Below are 23,939 nucleotides of genomic sequence, written 5' to 3'. Positions count from 1 at the left end.
AAACCCAGGAGGCGGAGCTTGCAGTGAGCCGAGATCCGGCCACTGCACTCCAGCCTGGGCAACAGAGCAAGACTCCGTCTCAAAAAAAAAAAAAAAAAAAGAAAAAGAAAAAGAAAACAAACAAAAAGGGTTGATAAGAAAGGCTCTGGTAGCCACCACATTCCATTTTGGTTTCATCTTACTAGAATTTAGTCATGTGACCACAACTAACTGCCAAGAAGGCTAGGAAAGTGGCATGTATTATGGGCACTGGGTACCAGCTAAACTGTGTAAAGAGTACAGATGGGCCTGGGCATAGTGGCTCATTCCTATAATCCCAGCACTTTGAGAAGCCAAAGGCAGGATGATCGCTTTAGCCCGGGAGGTCCAGGCTGCAGTGAGCAATGATCACCACTGCACTTCGACCTGGGCAACGGAGTGAGACCCCAGTCTCAAAAAAAAAAAAAAAAAAAAAAAGTATGGGTGGATACTGGGAAACAGCAAGAAGTTTTTGCCACCCATTACATGGATTTTATTATTTTCTTACCTGATACAGACTAAGAGCATTAAAATAACATTTTACCTAATGGCTTTAACAGCCATTGATGATCATTTTTCAGATCTATTATTTCATCAGGGATTGCAAAATGGTAATGTTCTAGTTCTAACATCTTTGGTGTTTGGGAATTTGTGTGGAGATAACATCCCTCTTGGATTTCAGGGTAGTCTGGGGGAACATAATTAACATGGGCATAGCTCCTGACGTTCCAGAAGAGAATGGAATGTAGAATTAAGTTCTGAAAGTGTTTTCAGTTGGGTTAATTCATTCTGCACACCCTTTTAAAGATAATGAAAATGTGCACAGCCTCCTGAAACTCCTTGGCACAGCCCTCCCTTCAGAGAAGTCTTTTCTAATTCCTTGGTGACTCAGTTTCCTATAGTAGCCTTTGATTTGCCATCAGTTATAAAATATTTTGTTTTATATACAAATTTCTATTATTTTTCTTCAGAGGCGTCCTCATGATTTGCCTAGCTCTACAAACTCAAGTTGTTTAGCCAAGGCACCTTGTCAATGCCTTCCAACCAAAGTAAACAGGGTAGGTTTATTACTTGTAGCATGGGATGTCTCAGTAGGAGGATTATTTGGGGCAGGGTCTAAGGAAACTGTTCTGTTGAGATTGGATACTGTCAGAAAGCAGGATCAGTTATACTATCGGCTGCTCTACCATTGACAGCCTCAAATTTTGTCTATAGGGAGGGCAGACAAGAGCAAGGATAAAGCTCTCATTGGTAAAAAAAAAAAAAAAAAAAAAAAAAAAAAAAAGGTTGGCAGTCACTCATATTAGTGGAGATAGGATGTTTAGGTACTTTGCATGGCACGGTGCCCTTGTATTTGTGGTTACGCAAAATTCTGAAGTAGTCTTATTTAGTTTTACTTTATCATGGTCTCTGAGTAACCTTTCTGATATTAGTATTCTGTGAGATTATGTCCAACAGAAGACTAACATGGTATAGCTGTGGGTGCCAGGCCAGCTTTTTGTCAGGGGCTGCTTTTCTTCCTTTATCAACCTTAAACTTCCCCCTAATTAGCACCAAGGCAAATTAACAGATTTCATTTCATTCAATTCAGAAATCATGTATTGAGCTTCCTCACAGTGTCCCCTCCCCTGAAGCTGAATGGATAATGGCTTAATAATCTGGTTGGCACCCCAGTCTGCCCCAGATGCAGATTTAATGACTGTATATGACTTAGGGGATCAGCTTTGAGGCAACTAGATCTTCCTTTTCCTTGCAACTCTGTGACCCATCTTTCTTTAGGTGTGCTTGAACTTTTTTTTTATTTTTTATTTTTTGCTTTAGTTTAAAATTTCCAGCTTTTTGGTGGATGCTATAGTCAAATACAAAACCTAAACAAGTAAGGGAATGATCTATTCAGGCTATTACAATAGGAAAAGCACTCCAAATCCTAAGATCAGAGTCTCTTAGCAGGGTGGTTTTGCCTTAGACTTTTATAGGGAGGAGTATACAAGTTACAGGTGGAGGACTTCCATGTGGGATTGTTTTGCAATCAGAAGTCTCAGTCAATTGCCAAACAGGAAATATTTATCTCTGTGTCACGCTGGTTTTAGGTGGACAAAAAGTTCTAGTAGAGAGACAAAGAATGGGGAATTAGGCTGGGCATGGTGACACACATCTGTAATCCCACCACTTTGGGAGGCCCACACAGGAGGATCACTTGAGCCCAGGAGTTCAAGACCAGCCTAGGCAACATAGCAAGACCCTGTCTCTATGGAAAAAAAAAAAAAATTGTAACAAAGAATAAGGAATTGAAGGTTCTGTGTCTGGTCTTGTCCCACTGGGATGGGATAATCTCATGGGATACCATATAATACCATGGTGTATGCAGTTCATGGGTGACCAAAACATTGTTATGTGATGCATGCCTGTAATTTGTAAAATTCCTTGCAGGTATACAATTTATTGACTAAACAATTGGAAGTTTGGAGAAACATATTATTGTGCCATTCAGCTAAATTTCTCTTTTTTCCATACACTGTGTATCTTTTCCTTTCTTTTAGCCCTTTGGGTTAACGATATTTTAGTTTTAAATGAAATAAATCAAACTAAAACTAGCATAGTGAAAAAGTAATTACAGGGATCAACAAAATAAGCCCAGGGATAGACCTGGCCTTAGCTATGATCATGTAACTACAGTCTAGGGATTAAAATGCACAAAGACCATATCTCATACTTCTTTTCTTTTTTTTTTTTTTTTTTTTTTTTTTTTTTGAGACAGAGTGTCACTCTTGTTGCCCAGGCTGGAGTGCAATGGCACAATCTTGGCTCACTGCAGCCTCCACCTCCTGGGTTCAAGCAATTCTCCTGCTTCAGCCTCCTGAGTAGCTGGGATTACAGGCGCACACCACCACACCCGGCTAATTTTTTGTATTTTTAGTAGAAACGGGGTTTCTCCATGTTAGCCAGGCTGGTCTCAAACTCCTGACCTCAGGTGATCTGCCTGCCTCAGCCTCCCACAGTGCTGAGAATACAGGCCTGAGCCACCGCTTCCAGCCATATACTTCATATTTCTTTTTGCTCCTTGAAAGAGATGATTGTAACGTCTGGTGATTCCAGGAAACAGTACAAGTTGTTGTCAATAACCCAAGCAAAAATCAGAGACTTGACTGAGGAGTCTGGTTTGGGTCCTAGGTCCCCGACCCTGGTCTGGAAGCAAGGGCCACTCATGATTGCCTGGCCTACCAGGCAGATCAGGGTTAGTTCTTAATGAAAAAAAAAAGGCTGCTAGTAGAAAGGAAAGGGATGGTAGGCACCCAAGACAACTTTGCCTTCAATACCTTCATGTGTTCAGAACTCTTCAGCAGTGGGGGATCATTTTGGATTGGGAGCTGTTGAAAAAGAGCCAGGGAAAGGCTATTTTCTAAGTTGGTCCTAAGAAAGCACTAATCCTAGGCCAGACGCCATGGCTCACGCCTGTAATCCCAGCACTTTGGGAGGCCAAGGCGGGCAGATCACTTGAGGTCAGGAGTTTGAAACCAGGCTGGCCAATATGGTGAAACCCCATCTATACTAAAAATACAAAAATTAGCCGGGTGTGGTGGCACATGTCTGTAGCCCCAGCTACTCAGGAGACTGAAGCAAGAGAATCGCTTAAACCCAGGAGGCAGAGGTTGCAGTGAGCCAAGATGGCACCACTGCACTTCCAGCCTGGGCAACAGAAGGAGACTGGGGAAAAAAATTTTGAAAAGTTCCTCATCAACATTTTACCTAGAAGCCACTGAGGATCATTTCCCATATCTATTATTTCGTTAGGGGTTGCACAATGGTAATGTTCTAATATTCCTTTTTGCATTCATTAGCTGGTATTGTTCTATAAAGAAGAGCTTTTCCTCTATCAGGTTATCCACCCGCCTTGGCCTCCCAAAGTGCTGGGATTACAGGCATAAGCCACCATGCTCAGCCGATGAGGAACTTTTTAATGGATGAATTACACTGAAAAAATATCTGTACTCATCTATAATCTTAACATCACCAAAAGCAGGATATGCAAACATTACATGTCTCCTGGTGTGTTGCAACAGGAAGTACCTATTCCCATCTATGAATTATTCTTGCCAGAAGAATTGAACCTGAATCTAATCAAGAATCTAGATCTAACTTACTGGTTTACAGGAAATGTGGGAAACAGAGGAACAAGTTAAATGAAAATACAGTATATGATCAGCCAATTCTAAAGTGTGAGAAATCCTATAGGACAAATAGCAGCTCCTTTTTTCCCTTCCCTCCCCTCCCCTTCCCTTCCTTTCCTTTCCTTCTCTCTGTCTCTTTCTTCTTTTAAGACTGGGTCTCACTCTGTCACCCAGGCTGGAATACAGTGGCATGGTCACAGTTCACTGCGGCCTCACCCTTCTGGGCTCAATTGATCCTCCCACCCTCAGCCTCCCAAGTAGCTAGGACTACAGGCACATGCTACCACAACCAGCCAATTTGTAAATATTTTGTAGAGACAGGGTCTCCCCTTGTTGCCCAGGCTTATCTCAAACTCCTGGCCTCAAGCCATCTTCCCGCCTCAGCCTCCCAAAGTGCTGGGATTACAGGCGAGAGCCACCACACCTGGCCTCTTCCTCTTCTTAAAAGGACACTAATTCCATCATGGGGTTCAACCCCCATGACCTCATCTAAATCTAATTACCTTCTAAAGCTCCTACCTGCAAATACTATCACGTTGGGGGTTAGGGTTTCAACATATGAATTTTGGGGAACACAAGCATTCAATCCACAGCAATACTCCCCAAAACTGAAAGGCTCTCAAAGAGATATTTATGCATACATGTTCATAGCAGCATAATTAACAATAGCCAAAAGGTGGAAGCAGCCCAAGTGGCCATCGGTGGATGAATGGATAAATAAATTGTGACACATACACACAATGGAATATTAATTCAACCTTAAAAAGGAAGGAAATTCTGATATATGCACAACATGGATGAAACTTGAGGACATCATAGTATGTGAAATAGTCACAAAAGGACTAATACTCTATGACTCCACTTCTATAACCTAGAGTAGTCAAATCCATAGAGACAGAAAGTAGCATGGTGGCTGCCAGGGGTTAGGGAAAGAAGGAAATAGTGAGTTATTGTTTAACGGGTGTACAGTTTCAGTTCTCCAAGATGAAATGAGTTCTGGATATTGGCTGTACAACAGTGTGAAGGTACTTAACCATTTTATGTATGTACGTATGTATTTATTTTTGAGATGGAGTCTTGCTCTGTTGCCCAGGCTGGAGTGCAGTGGTGCGATCTCGGCTCACTGCAACCTCTGTCTCCCGGGTTCAAGCAAGTCTCCTGCCTCAGCCTCACGAGTAGCTGGGCTTACAGACATACACCACCATGTCCAGCTAATGTTGTATTTTTAGTAGAGATGGGGTTTTGCCATTTTGGCCATATAGTCTTGAACTCCTGACCTCAGGTAATCCTCCTGCCTCGGCCTCCCAAAGTACTGGGATTACAGGTGTGAGCCACCGCGCCTGGCAAGTACTTAACCATTTTAAAGTGTACAGCTCAGTAGTGTTAAGATAGTCAATTTTATGTTATGTACATTTTACCACAATTTTTTAAAAGGTGAGGGTAATTGTTATTGATTAAAAGAGAACTAAGGTACATATCAATCAAATGCCATATACAGTCCGTGTTTGGAGCCATGTTTGGAGTCCATGTTTGGAGCCAATGAGCTGTAAAACAAACAACAAAACTTGAGATGCATTATATAGAAAACTGCAGCTTGCTCAGCTCAGCCTCTGGGGAGGTGCGTTGACTTTGTCATCTGACAGATGGAAGCTTCAGTCTTGCCTTTGCCACTTAACCATGTAGGCTTGAGCAAGTTAATTGTTTTCTGTTTTTTATTTTTTTTTATTTCCATAAACATTCACTGACTCTCTGGGATGTGCTAATTATCTATTATGTATTAGACATGGACTGTGCTCAAAAATAGAGACATAAAGATAAATGACAGGTTAGGCACAGTGAATCACACCTCTAATCCCAGCACTTTGGGAGGCCAACATGGGAAGGAAGGTTTGAGACCAGGAGTTCAATACCAGCCCAGACAACATAGGGTGACCCTATCTCTACAAAAAATTAAATTAGCCCAGGCTTGGTGGCTCATGCCTGTAATCCCAGAACTCTGGGAGGCCGAGGCAGGTGTATCCTGAGGTCAGGAGTTTGAGACCAGCCTGGCCAACATGCCAAAACCCCGTCTCTACTAAAAATACTGGGCATGGTGGTGTATGTCTGTAATCCCAGCTACTCAGGAGGTTGAGGCAGGAGAATCGCCTGAACCCAGGAGGTGGAGGTTGCAGTGAGCCGAGATCATGCCATTGCATTCCAGCTTGGGTGACAAGAGTGAAACTCCGTCTCAAAACAAACAAACAAAAAAAACAAATACAAAAAAAAATTTAAAATATTAGCCAGGCATGGTGGTGTGCACCTGTATCCTAGCTACTCTGGAGGCTGAGGTGGGAGGGCCATTTGCACCCAGGAGTTCAAGGTTACAATGACCTGTGATCAAATCACTACACTCCAGCCTGGGCAATAGAGTAAGACCATGTCCTTTAAAAAAAATCGCAACCTTTAACTCCACCATCCAGAGATGATGGTGGTTATCATTTTAGTGAATTTTGTTGAACATTTTTACATCTTATTTTTTTCATTTTAGTTTTAAAAATTATTTTACTTTACAGACAGGGTCTTGCTCTGTCACTCAGACTGGAGTGCAGTGGCTCAATCATAGCTCACAGCAGCCTCCAACTCTTGGACTCAAGCAATTCTACTGCCTTAGCCTCCTAGGTAGCTGGGACTACAGGTGCATGCCACCATGCCGAACTAATTTTTTTTTTCTTTCTTTCTTCTTCTTTTTTTTTTTTTTTTAGAGAAGGGGTTCTTACTGTGTTGCCCAGGCTGGTCTTGAACTCCTGTCTTCAACTGATCCTACTGCCTCAGCCTCCCAAAGTGCTGGGATTGCAGAAATGACCCACTACACCTTCGGCTTTCTTCTAATCTTCTGCCTTCTAGGTCCACATGGTCAACCTCTGGTTTTGTCCAGCACCAGACTGGACAAATGTGTCAGTTAGCAATGCAGACATCATTGAAGATTTTGCAGGAGAGAGAGAGGAAGGGGGTTGAATTGCACACTTCACAGCAGGAACATAAAGGCCACCACTGGCTGGGCGTGGTGGCTTACGCCTGGAATCCCAGCACTTTGGGAGGCTGAGGCGGGCAGATCACGAGGTCAGGGGTTTGATACTAGCCTGACCAACGTGGTGATATGTTGTCTCTACTAAAAATACTAAAATTAGCCGGGCGTGGTGGCGCGTGCCTGTAATCCCAGCTACTCAGGAGGCTGAGGCGGGAGAATTGCTTGAACCCGGGAGGTGGAGGTTGCAGTGAGCCAAGATTGTGCCATTGCACTCCAGCCTGGGTGACAGAGCAAGACTCAATCAATCAATCAATAAATGCCACCATTAGCCATTCCCAGCGTCCCTGGGATTCCCCTATCAGTTATCCTCTGCCTCCTCTCTGTTCAACTTCTCCCAACACCACCCCCTTTCCCCATCTTCCTCATTCCTTCTCAAGAACAGTCAAATTTTCTTCCCCTTGTCTCATGTGAGCAACACCACCCTCCTCTCCGAAGCTTGGGTACTAACCAAATCAGGCTTAGGAGGCTTATCTTCCACCTAGGGACAGGCTAGCAAAGCATCTTCTCAGCAAAACTTGTCTGTCCACACACGGATTTCCCGTTCCAGCTGTTAAGGAATGGTATTCTCCATGCCATCACAGAAAGGTTTTAGGTCAAGGACAGACAGTGAGATTCATGTCGTAGATAGATCAGTGTAGAAGGTGTGGAGGGTGGATATGTAAGAGCAAGACTGGAGACAGGGGGACTAGTTAGTAGGCTGTTGCAGTAGTCTAGGTGAGTGATTGTGAGATCTTGAACTAGAGTAGAAAGGATTTGAAATATTCAGATATAAAACAAGCAGAATTTGGTGATCAGAATAGGGCAGGGGGTGGAGCGGGGGAGGAAATAAAGGTTGCCTCCAATAAGTCCTGCCTCCTAGTAGTCATACTCTCATGCAATCCCATCCCCTGAATGTGGGATAGACCCAGTGACTTGCTTCTAATGAACAGAATGTGGCAAAGGTGATGGGATATCCTGTCTACAATCAAGTTATAAGTGACTCTGACTTCTCTCTTGCTGGTTTGCTTTCCAGGGCTCGTCTTACATGCCCAAGGTGATCCAGAGGGCCACCTGTTCAAGGACCTAAGGGGAAGGAACTTAGGCAGCGTCTGACTAACAGCCAGCAGGAATGCGTCCCTCAGTCCAACAGCACTCAAGAACTACCACCAAACAGGCTGGGCGTGGTGGCTCATGCCTGTAATCCCAGCACTTTGGGAGGCCGAGGTGGGTGGATCACGAGGTCAGGAGATCAAGACCATCCTGGCTAACACAGTGAAACCCCATCTCTACTAAAAATACAAAAAATGAGCCGGGCGTGGTGGTGGGCACCTGTAGTCCCAGCTACTCGGGAGGCTGAGGCAGGAGAATGGTGTGAACCAGGGAGGCAGAGCTTGCAGTGAGCCGAGATTGCGCCACTGCACTCCAGTCTGGGCAACAGAGCGAGACTCCATCTCAAAAAAAAAAAAAAAAGAACTACCACCAAACACTACAGAAGCTTGGAAACAGATTCTGCCCCAGTTGGCCCTGAAATGATCATGGCCCTGACTGATACCTCGATTGCACCCTCGTGAGAGCCCTGAAGCAGAGAATCTAGCTAACCCATGCTCGGATTTCTGACCTATAGAAGCTACGACATAAGAATTTTTTTTTTTTTTTTTTTTTTTTTGAGACAGAGTCCTGCTATGTCACCAGGCTGGAGTGCAGTGGCACAATCTTGGCTCACTGAAACCTCCGCCTCCGGGGTTCAAGCAATTCTCTGCCTCAGCCTCCCGAGTAGCTGGGATTACAATCGTCTGCCACCATGCCCAGCTAATTTTTATATTTCTGGTAGAGACAGGGTTTCACCATGTTGGCCAGGATGGTTTCGAATTCCTGACCTCGTCATCCGCCCACCTCAGCCTCCCAAAGTGCTGAGGTTATAGGCGTGAGCCAACGAGCCCAGCCAAGAAATTTGTTTTAAGCCACTAAGATTTGGGGAAATAGTTCAGCAATAGATAAATAAGAGAATAGGTGTATAATAGTGCTTAGTAGTTGAAAATGTCATTTTTGATCCATTGTCAGCCAGACTGTTACCTTAGACCAGAATATTTCAAATTGCAGACTGCAATCATTAGTAGGTCATGAAATCATTTTAAAGGGTTGTAATCAACATTAAGAAAAATTGGGCTGGGTATGGTGGTTCATGCCTGTAATCTCAGCATCTTGGGAGGCCAGGGCACAGGATCACTTGAGGCTAGGAGTTCAAGACTGGCCTGGGCAACACAGAAAGAATCCATCTCTACAAAAAAATAAAAAATTTGCTGAGCGTTGTGGCCGGTGCCTGTATTCCCAGCTACTTGGGAGACTGAGGTGGGAGGATTGCTTGAGCCTGGGAGGTTGAGGCTGCAGTGAGTCACGATTGCACCACTGTACTCAGCCTGGGAGACAGAGTGAGACCCTGTCTCAAAAAAAAAAAAAAAAAAAAAAAATTGAAGTAGAATAGGGCCAGGCATGGTGGCTTACTCCTGTAATTCCAGCACTTTGGGAGGCTGAGATGGGAGGATCACTTGAAGCCAGGCATTTGAGACCCGCCTGGTCAACATAGCAAGACCCTGTCTCTAAGAAAAAGAAAAGTAGAATAGAATAAAATAAAATACATAGAACATTGCACTTAGTAAAGGTAAGTATTGTTTCCCAAAACTTTTGTTTTCACTTATTATTTACTTATTTATTGAGATGGAGTCTCGCTCTGTCTCCAGGCTGGAGTACAATGGCGCAATCTCGGCTCACTGCAACCTCTGCCTCCAGGGTTCAAGCAATTCTCCTGCCTCAGCCTCCCTAGTAGCTGGGATTACAGGCACATGCCACCTCACCCAGCTAATTTTTGTATTTTTAGTAGAGACGGAGTTTCACCATGTTGGCCAGGATGGTCTCCTGGCCTTGTGATCCGCCCACCTTGGCCTCCCAAAGTGCTGGGATTACAGGCATGAGCCACCATGCCTGGCCTTGTTTTCATTTGTACACATACCTGTGTATTGAGTCATGATGTCAAGTGAATTTCTGATAGTGGCTCAGTATCAATCAAATTCGAAAGCCACTGTCCTAGGCTTGCTTTTCAGGTTGGGGTGATGGATTCTTTCCTAGTCTCCCAAGGTTCCCCTCATGAATGGTGGAGATTGTAGCTGCCCAGTTTGACCATTAGGCCAAGCAAATCCACCTGGCATGGGTTGACAGGACCCAAGCAGTATGTTTCCTTAGGAAAGCTAACATTCTCTCTACTAAATTAAGGAGCCAAAGGCAAATGATGGCACAGAAAGCCTCACTCTGTTACGCAGGCTGGAGAGCAATGACGCAGTCTCGGGTCAGTCCAACCTCTGCCTCCTGGGTTCAAGTGATTCTCCCGCCTCAGCCTCCTGAGTAGCTGGGACTACAGGCACATGCCACCACACCTGGCTAATTTTTGTATTTTTAGTAGAGACGGGGTTTCACTATGTTAACCAGGCTTGTCTCGAACTCCTGACCTTATGATCCGCCCGCCTCAGCCTCCCAAAGTGCTGGGATTACAGGTGTGTGCCACCGTGCCCTGCCAGAAATCCCATTTTTTAAAGTATAAAGCTTCTTTTCTCTCTGCCAGAGAAATTAAGTGAAACCGTCAAACATTATAGCAACATTAAAATAATTTAAAGTGGGAGAAGAGGTACGATCTGTGGTTTCCTTAATACTTCCTTTAATACTTCCTTTCTTTCCTGGACCCAGCTTTTCTCAAAATGTGGGTGAGGGAAGATGATTTAGGGGAAAAGGGCACATGTTTCTTTATTTAATTTGGCCAAATCTTCCATTTGTTACTGCTTTTAGTAAAGTGGACTGGGCATGGATGTTTTTCTCTGTAGGACAAGCATCCCAAAGCTGGTCTCCCATGGGACGTATGCAGCGTTCTTCAGTGGACCTGAAAGATACAGTTCCCTTAAGGAGAAGACATAGTTCCTGTACGAAGATCCAGCACTGGCTCAATTACTTCTGTTAATCCCAACCCAGCTCCTCCCACTGCCTCTTACTGATTGGGACTCATCTGCAGGAGACAGTCCTCAAGACAATCTTCATGGGGCTCAAGCTTGGGTACCCTCCAAAGGATACCCTGGACCATGAGCAAATCACAGGTTCTCCCCTCCTAAACTGTAGGAACACAGGCTGCCCTAGTACAGCGCCTTCTCAGTTGCTTCGCTCCATTCTCGAGAAGCAGATCAGCTTACTTCTTCCCATAGTTGCTCCCACCAGAAGGCCAGGTTTCCTATTCTTGCACATCACACAGGGTTTGCCCGTCACTCTTAGAGCCTCCTTTGACTTAGGTGGGAGGCCGCTTACTCTCCAACCCGCAAGGCCCAAGACCCCTTGACTCCACTGCCCAGTCTTTCTTACAGACACTTAAAAAAGGGATAGGATTGGAATTTGAATGGAATTAGCTTAGTCCTGCTATAAATCCTAGGGAGGAAGGGTTGGCAATGACTGGCATTCACTTTACAGTGTGGGGAACTTAAGTACTTAACTCCTTTTCTCTAACTCTGGACTCAAGACATCAATTTGGGGACAAAGGAAAATGCCCCATTCTAATGCTGTTAGGCATTTGCTGACCTCCTCTCTGCAATTGTGTGGCCTCTTGAGAACTTCTGTTGAGACTTCCGGGTATTCCCAGACTTAAATTGTTACGTACTATTAATCATTGAAGCTTTGTCAGCAGACCAGTTTGACTCACCAATTCACAGTCATGATGTGAGTTTGTTTTCAAAAAGAGTTCTAAAAATGCAGCATAATCAATTCAAATCTTAGAATTTTAAAAATTATGTATTATTTATTATTTTTTTGAGGTAGAGTCTCATTCTGTCACCCAGGCTGGAATGCAGTGGTGCAACGATGGCTCACTGCAGCCTTGACCACCCAGGCTCAAACGATCCTCCTACCTCCGCCTCCAGAGTAGCTGGAACTGCAGGCATGCTCGGCCACACCCGACTAAGTTTTGATTTTGTGTAGGGATGGGGGGGGGGGTCTCATTATGTTGCCCAGGCTGGTCTCGAACTCCTGGGTCAAGTGATCCTCCCAGTTCAGCCTCCCAAAGTGCTGAGATTATAGGTGTGAGCCACTGTGCCCAGCCTGAATTTTTAAAAATTTAAATAATTCAGTTAAAAAAAAAAAAAAAAAACATAAATAGTCAGCTTTTTTCCCCACCTTCATTCGTATATTTCATGAGAGAAGGAAGTATTTTTGAAGATGCTTAGATTGTGCTACTAAAAACAGGAGGCACTAAAGCTTTTAAAGCCAAATTGGTAAAGTTAAATACTACGATGCAACCCAGCAATTCCACTCTTAGGTCCATACCTAAAAAACCTGAAAACAGGCCCGGCGGGGTGGCTCACGCCTATAATCCCAGCACTTTGGGAGGCCGAGGTGGGCGCATCACCCGAGGTCAGGAGTTCGAGACCAGCCTGCCCAACATGGTGAAACCCCGTCTCTACTAAAAATACAGAAAACTTAGCCGGGCGTGGTGGCACATGCCTGTAATCCCAGCTACTCCGGGGGCTGAGGCAGGAGAATTGCTTGAACCCATGAGGTGGAGGTTGCGTTGAGCCTAGATAGCGCAATTGCATTCCAGCCTGGGCAATAAGAGTGGAACTCCATCTAAAGGGCCGGGCGCGGTGGCTCACGGCTGTAATCCCAGCACTTTGAGAGGCTGAGGCGGATGGATCACAAGGTCAGTGGAGATCAAGACCATCCTGGCTAACACAGTGAAACCCCATCTCTACTAAAAATACAAAAAATTAGCCGGGTGTGGTGGCACGCGCCTGTGGTCCCAGCTACTCGGGAGGCTGAGGCAGGAGAATCGCTTGAACCCGGGAGGCGGAGCTTGCAGTGACCCGCGATCACGCCACTACATTCCAACCTGGGCGACAGAGCGCGACGCCGTCTCAAAAAAAAAAAGAAGTCCTGATAGTTGTTACAACATGACTGTAGCTTGAAAACATTAAGCAAAAGAAGCTAGACACAAAAGGTCATATACTGAATGCTTCCATCAATGATGAAATGCCCAGAATAGGTAAATCTATCATAGAGTCAGAAAGTAGATGAGTGGCTGGCTGGGGTTGTGGGGAGAGGGGAACTGGAAGGAATGACTGCTAACTGGTTTGGAGATTTTCTTTTGGGGTTATGAAAATGTTTCTGAACTATATACAGAGGTGATAGTTTAATGCACTGTGAAGGCATTAAACGCCACTGAATTGTAAGTTTTAAGATGGTTTATGTTATGCAAGTTTTACTCAATAAAAATAAAAATAAACTGAATTGGTAGCTAAGATATTGAAACACAGTGTGGAATCGTTCTCATTCATTTCACGAACCCGTGGAAAGATGCTTCCGCTCAGGCCTCACAGACCGGTCCCAGCGCGTTAGTGGGACACAACTCGGGTTTGCAGGGAAGCCCGAGAGCTGGCCTTTTGCGGACTTCCTGGGGACGCAGGACTCTTGCGCACGGGCTTGGGGGCGTGCCCAGGTTCGGGGGCGGGGCCAGGACGCCGCGACCCGGGGAGGACGCGGCGGAAGGCGGGCTTCGCCGGTTGCCAGGAGAACCCGCGACAACAAAAGACGCTGGCGGCGGCGGCGCGGCGTGGCAGAGCGAAGCTGAGGAGTCCAGCGCTCGCCGCCAGGGCCCTGGGCTGTCCCGAGCCGGTCAGTGCGCGGCGGGCCTGGCCGGGCGGTGCGGGGAAGTGGGGCGCCCTCCCTTTCGCGGCACCCGCCCTCCAGCCCGCCGCGCCCGCGCTCCCAGCCCGCCGTTGGGACTAGTAGGCGCCGGCTTGGGGTCTGGGCCGCCGCGGGGTGGGAGCCAGAGGGTGGGCGGTAGGGGCGCCAGCGAGGCCTATGGGGGTGCCCGAGGGGTCTGGGGTCAGGAATGGGAGCCCGGCGAACGACTGGAGGCAGAGCGCCCCTTCCGGAGAAAGCTGGCTCAGCCCTGAGGAGCGGGGCCCGGGGAACGGGGATCGACCCCAACGCGGGACTCGGCCCCCCGGAGCGCACCCCGTGTTCGTCTCGTGTAGCTGCACGGCGTGAGGTGCGACGCGAGGGCCACCACCACCGAGCGCTTTGTTTTGTCGCAGGCGTCTTTTTCCCACTGTAGAGGTTGAAACTTCGGCGCATTCAAGCAGGAGTCGGAGGCCGGGCGCGGTGGCTTTAATCCCCACTGTAGATCGAGACCACGTTGAAACCCCGTCTCTACTAAAAAAACTTCGGCGCGCCTGTAGTCCCATTCAAGGCTGAGGCGAGAATGGCGGGAACCCGGGAGGCGGAGCTTGCAGTGAGCCGAGATCGCGCCACTGCACTCCAGCCTGGGCAACAGGTGCTCCGTCAAAAAAAAAAAAAAAAAAAAAAAAAGCAAAGCGCCCCGATTCTTTCTTTGAAACACCTTTTAAGTAACACCGCCGTCTCCAGTGTTGAAAATCTTTGTTGTTTGCCCTTCTTTACTCCTTTGTCTTTACGCATTTGGGGCCTTTTCTGAGCTCCTCATGCGATTTACTATCCATCTACTGGGAAGTTTCTTATGAAAATAATTAACAAACCACACATTTCAGACAACCACTGCTTTCTGGGAAATCAAGGGGACGGGATGGCAGCGGTTTTTGGAGACACTCATTCCTGACCAGTGACATGACATGAGGGATTAAATATTTCTCTTGCCTTTCCTCAGATTTCAAAAACCCATTGAGTATACTTAAATACGACCAGCCAATCAGATTTCGCCTTTTTTCATTTATTGGTGACATAATACGTATGTTTCTGATGACTATAATTGATCAGAATCTGAAGAAGTATAAGTGCTATGGATTGTGTAAAAACTTTGTTTCTTGTATGTTGATGTTTTACAAGCCCTATGTTTGTGGACCCTTATTATTGTTTGTTTTGTTTTGAGACAGGGTCTCGCTCTGTTACTCAGGCTAGAGTGCAGTGGCACATTGCAGCCTCAACCTTCCGGGCTCAAGCAATCCTCCAACCTCAGCCTCCCAAGTAGCTGGGACTACAGGTGCGTCACCACTGCCTGGCCCATTCTTGTATTTTTAGTAGAGACAGAGTTTCACCCTGTTGCCCAGGCTGGTCTGTAACTCGTGGGCTGAAGTGATCCACCTGCCTTGGCCTCCCAAAGTGCTGGGATTACAGGTATGAGCCACCGTGCCTGGCCCCGTTATTATTTTTTTTAATGCTTAGAATAAGTTTCAGTTGCCTTTATAACCAAATTGTTTATAGATATTACCATTAAAAACCCCAAGAAATGAGGCTGGGCATGGTGGCTCATATCTGTAATCCCAGTACCTTGGGAGGCTGAGGCGGGCGGATCTCTTCAGCCCAGGAGGTCGAGACCAGCCTGGGCAACATGGTGAAACCCCGTTTCTACTAAAAATACAAGAATTAGCCTGGCGTGGTGCCTGTAATCCCAGCTACTTTGGACGCTGAGGCACGAGAATCGCTTGAACCAGGAGGCTGAGGTTGCAGTGAGCCGAGATGGTGCCGCTGTGCTCCAGCCTGGATGACAGAGCCAGACCTTGTCTCAAAAACAAAACAAAACAAAAACCCAAGAAATGAAAATATCCCAATTTGGCATTTTTTATTAGCAACTTCATTGGAAGCAGTTAGGTTTGGCTTAACATTGTCCATGAGTTTTGCTTTAATTTGATGGCATACAAAGAAATAAACTAATCTGTATGGTGACTTCAAATGTTGGTTTTCAGAGACATTTGGAAGAATTAACTCAGCATTCCTGCAACTGGAAAAGTTTCCAGTACCAAATGATTGTAGAGTTCTTTAAGATCCAAGAAAGGATTTATCAAACACATGAGCATTTTTTTTTTCCAGTGTAAAATTCATTAGAATGATTTTAAAACTGCTAAGGTTAGGTGTATCTCTTTGTTTCAGCCATTACAGATAGTTTGTTGACTCTCTTTTGGGATTTTACAGCCCAAGGGACCTGATATTTTTTTTACTCTCAGGGGACTTTTAGAAGAGTGATGTTAATTTTTTTTTGTTGTGATCCTCTTCATGCCATCTACTCACAGAATTACAAATGCAGAGTACCATTGCAGAGTTTTGTTTTATTTTGTTTTATTTTTGACAGGGTCGCGACCCTTTTGGGATCAAGGGACCCTCTCGCTTCAACCTCCTGAGTAGCTGGGACTACAGGCGCGTGCGCCATCATGCCTGCCTAATTTTTTGATTTTTTGTAGAAACAGGGTTTCTCCATGTTGCCCCGACTGGTCTCGAACTCCTGGGCTCAAGTGATCCACCCACCCTGGCCTCCCAAAGTGCTGGGATTACAGATGTGAACCACTGTGCTGGGCCACAGTTTTTTTTTCAAGGGTAGTGAATATTAATATTATCAATTCACTGTTATTAGTGTTATTAATAAAATGTTATTTCAGTCTAGTTGTCTCTGTTACTTAATGGTAATCTTCAAGACTCAGCAGCTTCTCCAAAGAACCTAGCCTCACCTCAAACTCATTACTTTTCATCATCTGCACTTAAACATTGTCATAGATTACTTGTTAAATTTAGTATAAGCTTTATCCTTCCAAAACTGAACATTTGTATATAAGTTTTTATGCAAACACAGTGTTTTCATTTCTCTTGGGAGTTTTCATTTCTCTTGGGAGTTTTCATTTCTCTTGGGAGCTGGGTCAAGTGATAACTGTATGTTTAACTTTTTGCGGAAATGTCAATCTGTTTTCCAAAGTGGCTGTACCATTTTACCTTCCCACCAGTAGTGTATGAGGGTTCTAATTTCTTTACACCCTGCTAACACTTATGGTCTGTCTTTGTTATTATAGCAGTGCGAGTGGATGTGGATTGGTATCTCATTGTGGTGGTTGTTTGTTTGTTTGTTTGAGACAGTCTTGGTGTATCACCCAGGCTGGAGTGCAGTGGTTTGATCTCAGCTCACTGTAACCTCTGCCTCCTGGGTTCAAGCGATTCTCCTGCCTCAGCTTCCTGAGTAGCTAGGATTATAGGCGCCCATCACCATGCCCGTCTAATTTTTGTATTTTTTAGTAGAGAGACAGTTTCACCGTGTTGTTCAGGCTGGTCTCGAACTCCTGACCTCAGGTGATCCTCCCACGTTGGCCTCCCAGAGTGCTGGGATTACAGGCTTGAGCCACTGTGCCTGGCTAATTTTTGTATTTTAGGTAGAGATGGGGTTTCACCATGTTGTCCAGGCTGGTCTTGAACTCCTGACCTCAGGTGATCCTCCCACCTCAGTTTCCTAAAATTCTGGGATTACAGGTGTGAGCCACTGCGCACCTGGACTCTCACTGTGGTTTTGATTGCATTTTCCTGATAGCTAATGATGTTGAGCATCTTTTCATGTGCTCGTTATTCATTTGTATATCTTCTTTGAAGAAGTGCCTTTTCAGATGCTTTGCCTGTTTTTAAAATTTTTAAAAAACTTTTTGAGTTGTAATATTTATATATTGTAGTTGCAAGTTCTTTGTTAGATTCATGTCTTGCAAATATTTTCTCCCATTCAGTGAGTTGTCTTTTCACTTTTTTTTTTTTTTTTTGAGGCGGAGTCTTGCTGTCTCCCCCAGGCTGGAGTGCAGTGGCGCAATCTCCGCTCACTGCAAGCTCCACCTCCAGGGTTCATGCTATTCTCCTGCTTCAGGCTCCTGGGTAGCTGGGACTACAGGTGCCTGCCAACACGCCTGGCTAATTTTTTTGTGTTTTTAGTATAGATGGGATTTCATCTTGTTAGCCAGAATGGTCTCATCTCCTGACCTCGTGATCCACCCACCTCGGCCTCCCCAAGTGCCCAAGGGATTACAGGCATAAGCCACCGCGCCCAGCCGTCTTTTCACTTTCTTGGTAGTTTCCTTTGAAGCACAAAGTTTTTAATTTCGATGTCCAGTTTTTCCTTCCCTCCCTCCTTCCTCTCCCTCCCCCACCCCCAACATTTCTCTTGTTCTCTCTCTCTCTCTCTCTCTCTCTCTCTCTCTCTCTCTCTCTCTCTCTCTCTCAGACAAGTTCTTGCTCTGGTGTCCAGGTTATAGCGCAGTGGCGCAAATACAGCTCACTGTAACCTCTGGCTGCTGGGTTCAAGCCAACCTCCCTCCTTAGCTTCCGAAGTAGCTGGGACCGCAGGTGTGCACTATCATGCTGAGCTGATTGAAAAAAAAAATTTCTTTGTAGACATGACGTCTCACTTTGTTGCCCAGGCTGGGTCTTACTTATTTTTTAATCTATACTTCATCTTTATTTTTTTGCTTTTATTATTTTTGATTGACACAATCATTGTACATGTTTATGGGGTACAGTGTGATTTTTCAGTACCTGTATACAATGTGTAATGTCCAAATTGGTATTTTTAATTTTACTGCTTTTGGTGTCATATCTGAGAAATTATTGCCAAATTCAAGGTCATGAAGAGTTACTCCTGTCTTTTAAGAGTTTTGTAGTTTTAGTTCTTATGTTTAGGTCTATGGTCCATTTTTGGTTAACTTTTGTATATGATGTGAGGTAGGGAGTCCAACTTCATTATTTTATCCATTGTCCCATAGCCATTTGTTGAAAAGACTATTCTTAGACTTCAGTTGAATTGTCTTCGCACCTTTGTTGAAAATCAATTGCCCATAAATGTGAGGGTTTATTTCTGGATTCTCAATTCTATTCTGTTGATCTATGTGTCTATCCTTATGCCAGTACTACACTATCATGATGACTGTTGCTTGGTTTTGAAATTAGGAAAGTGTGAGTCCTCTTACTTTGTTCTTTTTCAATATCGTTTTGGTTATTCTGTGTCTCTTGAGTTCTGTGATTTCAGGATCAACTTGTCAATTTCTGCAAATAAGTCAGCTGAGATTTTGACAGGTATTGCATTGAGTCTGTAGATCAATTTGGGGAATACTGACGTATTAATATATCTTTCAATTCATAAACATGAGATTTTTTTCATTTATGTACATCTTGTGCTTTCTTCTAACAGTATTTTATAGTTTTCGGAGTATATGTTTTACACATCTTTTGTTAAATTTATTTCTAAATATTTTATTCTTTTTGATGCTATTGTAAATGGAATTGTTTTTTGAATGTATTTTTAAGTGTTAGGCTGGACATGATGGTTCACGCCTGTAATCCCAGCACTTTGGAAGCCTGAGGCGGGCGGATCACAAGGTCAGGAATCAAGACCATCCTGCCTAACAGGGTGAAACGCCATCTCTACTAAAAATACAAAAAATTAGCTGGGCATGGTGGCAGGCGCCTGTAGTCCCAGCTACTTGGGAGGCTGAGGCAGGAGAAGGGCGTGAACCCGGGAGGCAGAGCTTGCAGCAAGCTGAGATCGCGCCACTGTACTTCAGCCTGGGCGACAGAGCAAGACTCTGTCTCAAAAAAAAAAGCCAGAGTGTTCATTGTAAATGTGGTTATCAATTATTTATTTATATATATTTTTAGCCAGGAAACTACAGCCAACAATTTAATTTTTAATGTATTAATTCTAGCAGAGATCTTCAGAAATAAGTACAACATAATATTTAGAAGCAGAAAAAGCAGTTTTTCTGTTAGTTTTGATTATTTTTGAATAAAAATTTAGTTTTTTTTTTTTTTTTTTTTTTTTTTTTTTGAGACGGAGTCTCGCTGTGTCGCCCAGGCTGGAGTGCAGTGGCCTGATCTCAGCTCACTGCAAGCTCCGCCTCCCGGGTTCATGCCATTCTCCTGCCTCAGCCTCCCGAGTAGCTGGGACTACAGGCGCCCGCCACCTCGCCCGGCTAGTTTTTTGTAGTTTTAGTAGAGACGGGGTTTCACTGTGTTCACCAGGATGGTCTCGATCTCCTGACCTCGTGATCCACCCGTATCGGCCTCCCAAAGTGCTGGGATTACAGGCTTGAGCCACTGCGCCCGGCCGGTAAAAATTTAGTTTTAAATTTATATTGACTTATGAAATTCTTAGAACTATTTTCATGAATTTATTTCTAATAATTGTGACAAAGAGGAAATGCTATTTTTCAATGCATAGCTATAAAATCTGGTACTAATGTTTGTTTTTAACACATGTACAGGCTGGGCGCGGTGGCTCATGCCTGTAATCCCAGCACTTTGGGAGGCCGAGGCGGGTAGGTCACTTGAGGTTCGGAGTTTGAGACCAGCCTGGCCAATATGGTGAAACCCCGTCTCTACTAAAAATACAAAAATTAGCCGGATGTAGTGGCGGGCACCTGTAATCCCAGCTACTCAAGAGGCCTGAGGCAGGAGAATCACTTGAACCTGGAAGGCAGAGGTTATAGAGAGCGGAGATCACACCACTGCATTCCACCCTAGACGATAGAGCGAGACTCCATCTCAAAAAACAAACAAAAAAACATGTGTACAGTTCCTTACTTAATTATCTCCTTGCCTTAATTTTCTAACTCCCTGGCTATTTAATATTTAGATTAATGAACTGGGAAATATTATTACTGTAGAAATAAAGGCACAATGAAATCCCATGTACTTACCACTTAGCTTCGTCATTTATTAACTCATGGACCCCATACTCTAGATTATTTTGAAGCAAACCCAAGACGTACTATTTTGTCTACAAATTTACAATGTATTTTACAAGACAGGTTTACTTTTTGTAACTGTGTTGTGTTGAAACAAAACCTGTTCTAACTGACTTTGCTTTAGAAGGTGGTTAGTTTATTGGGATAAAAGGAATCAGTAATTAAAATTTGTTTTTTATTTTTGATACACAGGAATCCAGATCTTACATAAGATGGAAGTTTCTCACACTAGATACTGAACATTAAGTAGAAAATCTAGTAAAATCTAAGTTGCCATGGAAGAAATACCAGTAAAAGTTGCTGTAAGAATTAGACCTCTGCTTTGCAAAGAAGTTCTTCATAATCATCAAGTTTGTGTGAGAGTTATTCCAAACAGCCAGCAAGTTATCATTGGGAGAGACAGAGTCTTCACTTTTGATTTTGTTTTTGGCAAAAATTCCACTCAAGATGAAGTTTATAATACATGTATAAAGCCCCTAGTGTTGTCACTCATTGAGGGCTATAATGCAACTGTTTTTGCCTATGGACAAACTGGATCTGGGAAGACATACACCATTGGAGGAGGCCATATTGGTAAGATTCTCATACTCTCTGACTTTTATTTGTGACGCTAGAAAGAAGCTAAAACATGACCAATACCTGATACGTGGTAGGTGTTTAGCATATTAATTGAATAGTGAAGGAATGAATAATGTAATCAAATGTGATCATAAGATCATCATCTTTGAAAGGTTTGTTTCTAAATATTGAAGTTTCATTAAGCAATCTAACTTAGGATTATATTTGCTTGAGGAAAGAAGTTTAAGATAATTTTCAGTGGTCAGCCCTTGTTATTTTGAACAGAATTTAAAATAGAGATAAATGAGTTAACATGATCAGATTTTGCGTTCTTTTTTTTTTTTTTTTTTTTTTTTTTTTTTTTTCTTTGAGACGGAGTCTCAGCTGTGTCGCCCAGCTGGAGTGCAGTGGCCGGATCTCAGCTCACTGCAAGCTCTGCCTCCCGGGTTTTTACGCCATTCTCCTGCCTCAGCCTCCCGAGTAGCCGGGACTACAGGCGCCCGCCACCTCGCCCGGCTAGTTTTTGTATTTTTTAGTAGAGACGGGGTTTCACCGTGTTAGCCAGGATGGTCTCGAACTCCTGACCTCGTGATCCGCCCGTCTCGGCCTCCCAAAGTGCTGGGATTACAGGCTTGAGCCACCGCGCCCGGCCCTAGATTTTGCGTTCTTTAACAAGCCAGTTGTAAATATTAAGAGTCCCACAGTCAGGACTTAGGGACCGTAGGAAAAATTTACTATGTAGAGTAGCTTTTTTCATATTCTAGCCAGATTTCTTTTTTAAATTCTGAATACTTTAGGACATAATTTCTCCTGCTTGTAATTATAGTTTGGAAAAGATAGAATCATAGGATCTCATGTAGAGCTGGAGGGAACCTTGGAAATCATTTTAGTTGAGTGTCTGGTAATAGAGTGGGGGAACTGACAGCCAAGTCTTCTGTTAAGATTGTTTACTGTATTGATAGTTTTCTACTAAGAACAAACTTCTGAATAGTGCACATATGCATCATTGTCTAAAGTTTTAGTTAGTATTCTCTGTATGAATAGTGGCTCTCAATATTTTTCTATTTCATATTTTCTATTTTCATATTTCACAAATGTAAAATACATGGCTTTCAGAAACTTCTTTCTCTAGCTGTTCAGATACAAGCTGAAACAAAAAAAATAAAAAAAATTTAAAAAAGAAACTTCTCTCATTACATGCATGGATGGGTAGTGGCTCAGAGAGTGGTTGTGTAGTTTGAGGAAATCTTTATTCCAAAGATTAAAATGGAGGAGCTTCAAGAGGCCAATATTCCCCAACTAAAAGAAAAACATCTGTATATTCTGCAGGATTAGGAGATCACAGATACTAGATTGTTTCAGGGTCTTACAATAAAAAATAATTCAGTTTTTCTAGTATAAATTGTGGCTTTTCTTTAGGATTGTAGGGATTTTTGTTTTTTTTGATTGGCAAATGTTTTATAATCCTAATGACCCATTATATGCTTTATACCAATAGGAGTTATACATGTTCAGAAGCTGGTGACTTAATTATAGCTATACTTTTTTTTTTTATTAGGAGACCGTGAGTACTATTTTAATTTTGTAAGGGAAAAAGTTATTAAAGTTATCTATTCTAACATATTTTAATTGCTCTAAAATTCTCTCTATCAGAAGAAATAGACCACCATTAAGAACATTTTGGGGCCGGGCGCGGTGGCTCAAGCCTGTAATCCCAGCACTCTGGGAGGCTGAGATGGGCGGATCACGAGGTCAGGAGATCGAGACCATCCTGGGTAACACGGTGAAACCCCGTCTCTACTAAAAAATGCAAAAAACTAGCCAGGAGAGGTGGCGGGCGCCTGTAGTCCTAGCTACTCAGGAGGCTGAGGCAGGAGAACGGCATGAACCTGGGAGGCGGAGCTTGCAGTGAGCTGAGATCCGGCCACTGCACTCCAGCCTGGGCGACACAGCGAGACTCCATCTCAAAAAAAAAAAAAAAAAAAAAAGAACATTTTGGACGGTGTTTTCTTTCTACTTTTTTTAAATTAAAGAAATATTTATTATAAGAAGGACTGCAAGTGATGCATAAGAAATTAAACAAGTGACAACTCCTCTCATCCCAAAGAAATAAGTTTGATGCATATTACTCACTTATGTAGTTATTTTGGTTTTTGTTTGTTTAATGAGATATTATGCCTGTGATTCTGTAACTTTCTTTTTGCATTTAACAATGTAAAATATCATTTCAGTCCAGGCGCGGTGGCTCACACCTGTAATCCCAGCACTTTGGGAGGCCAAGGCAGGCAGATCACTTGAGGCCAGGAGTTTGAGACCAGCCTGGTCAACATGGCGAAACCCTGTCTCTACTACAAATACAAAAATTAGCTGGGCGTCATGGCACACGCCTCTAATCCTAGCTACTCGGGAGGCTGAAGCAGAGAATTCGCTTGAACCTGGGAGGCGGAGGCTACGGTGAGCCAAGATCATGCCACTGCACTCCAGTCTGGGCAACAGACCAAGACTCTGTGTCAAAAAAAGTTGGATTTATTTTTTGGTGTATTAGTGAGGATTTTCTGTTTCCCAGAATGTCTCTATAGGGCACCAATTCTGGGTCAGTTATCTGCTTTTTGG

The 23,939-nt window shown here is 43.9% G+C and overlaps 1 protein-coding gene across 3 annotated transcripts in view; it reads left to right on the top strand.

The window, feature by feature from the left end:
* Positions 1–13,794: 13,794 nt before the first annotated feature.
* KIF27 (kinesin family member 27) overlaps positions 13,795–23,939 on the top strand; it is an 85,739-nt gene continuing 75,594 nt past the window's right edge. The window contains exons 1-2 of one of the 3 annotated variants that reach the window (XM_050761675.1): positions 13,795–13,926; positions 20,961–21,341. In XM_050761675.1, coding sequence (XP_050617632.1) covers positions 21,044–21,341 — 298 coding nt within the window. In that variant the 5' untranslated portion in view covers positions 13,795–13,926; positions 20,961–21,043. The remainder of the gene's footprint in view (positions 13,927–20,960; positions 21,342–23,939) is intronic. The other 2 variants (XM_050761677.1, XM_050761676.1) reach the window with 2 other exon arrangements.

The sequence above is a fragment of the Macaca thibetana genome, chromosome 15 (genome assembly GCF_024542745.1).
Source record: "Macaca thibetana thibetana isolate TM-01 chromosome 15, ASM2454274v1, whole genome shotgun sequence".
NCBI classification, from domain to species: Eukaryota; Metazoa; Chordata; class Mammalia; order Primates; family Cercopithecidae; genus Macaca; species Macaca thibetana.
This window is presented reverse-complemented; position numbering and strand designations above follow the sequence as displayed.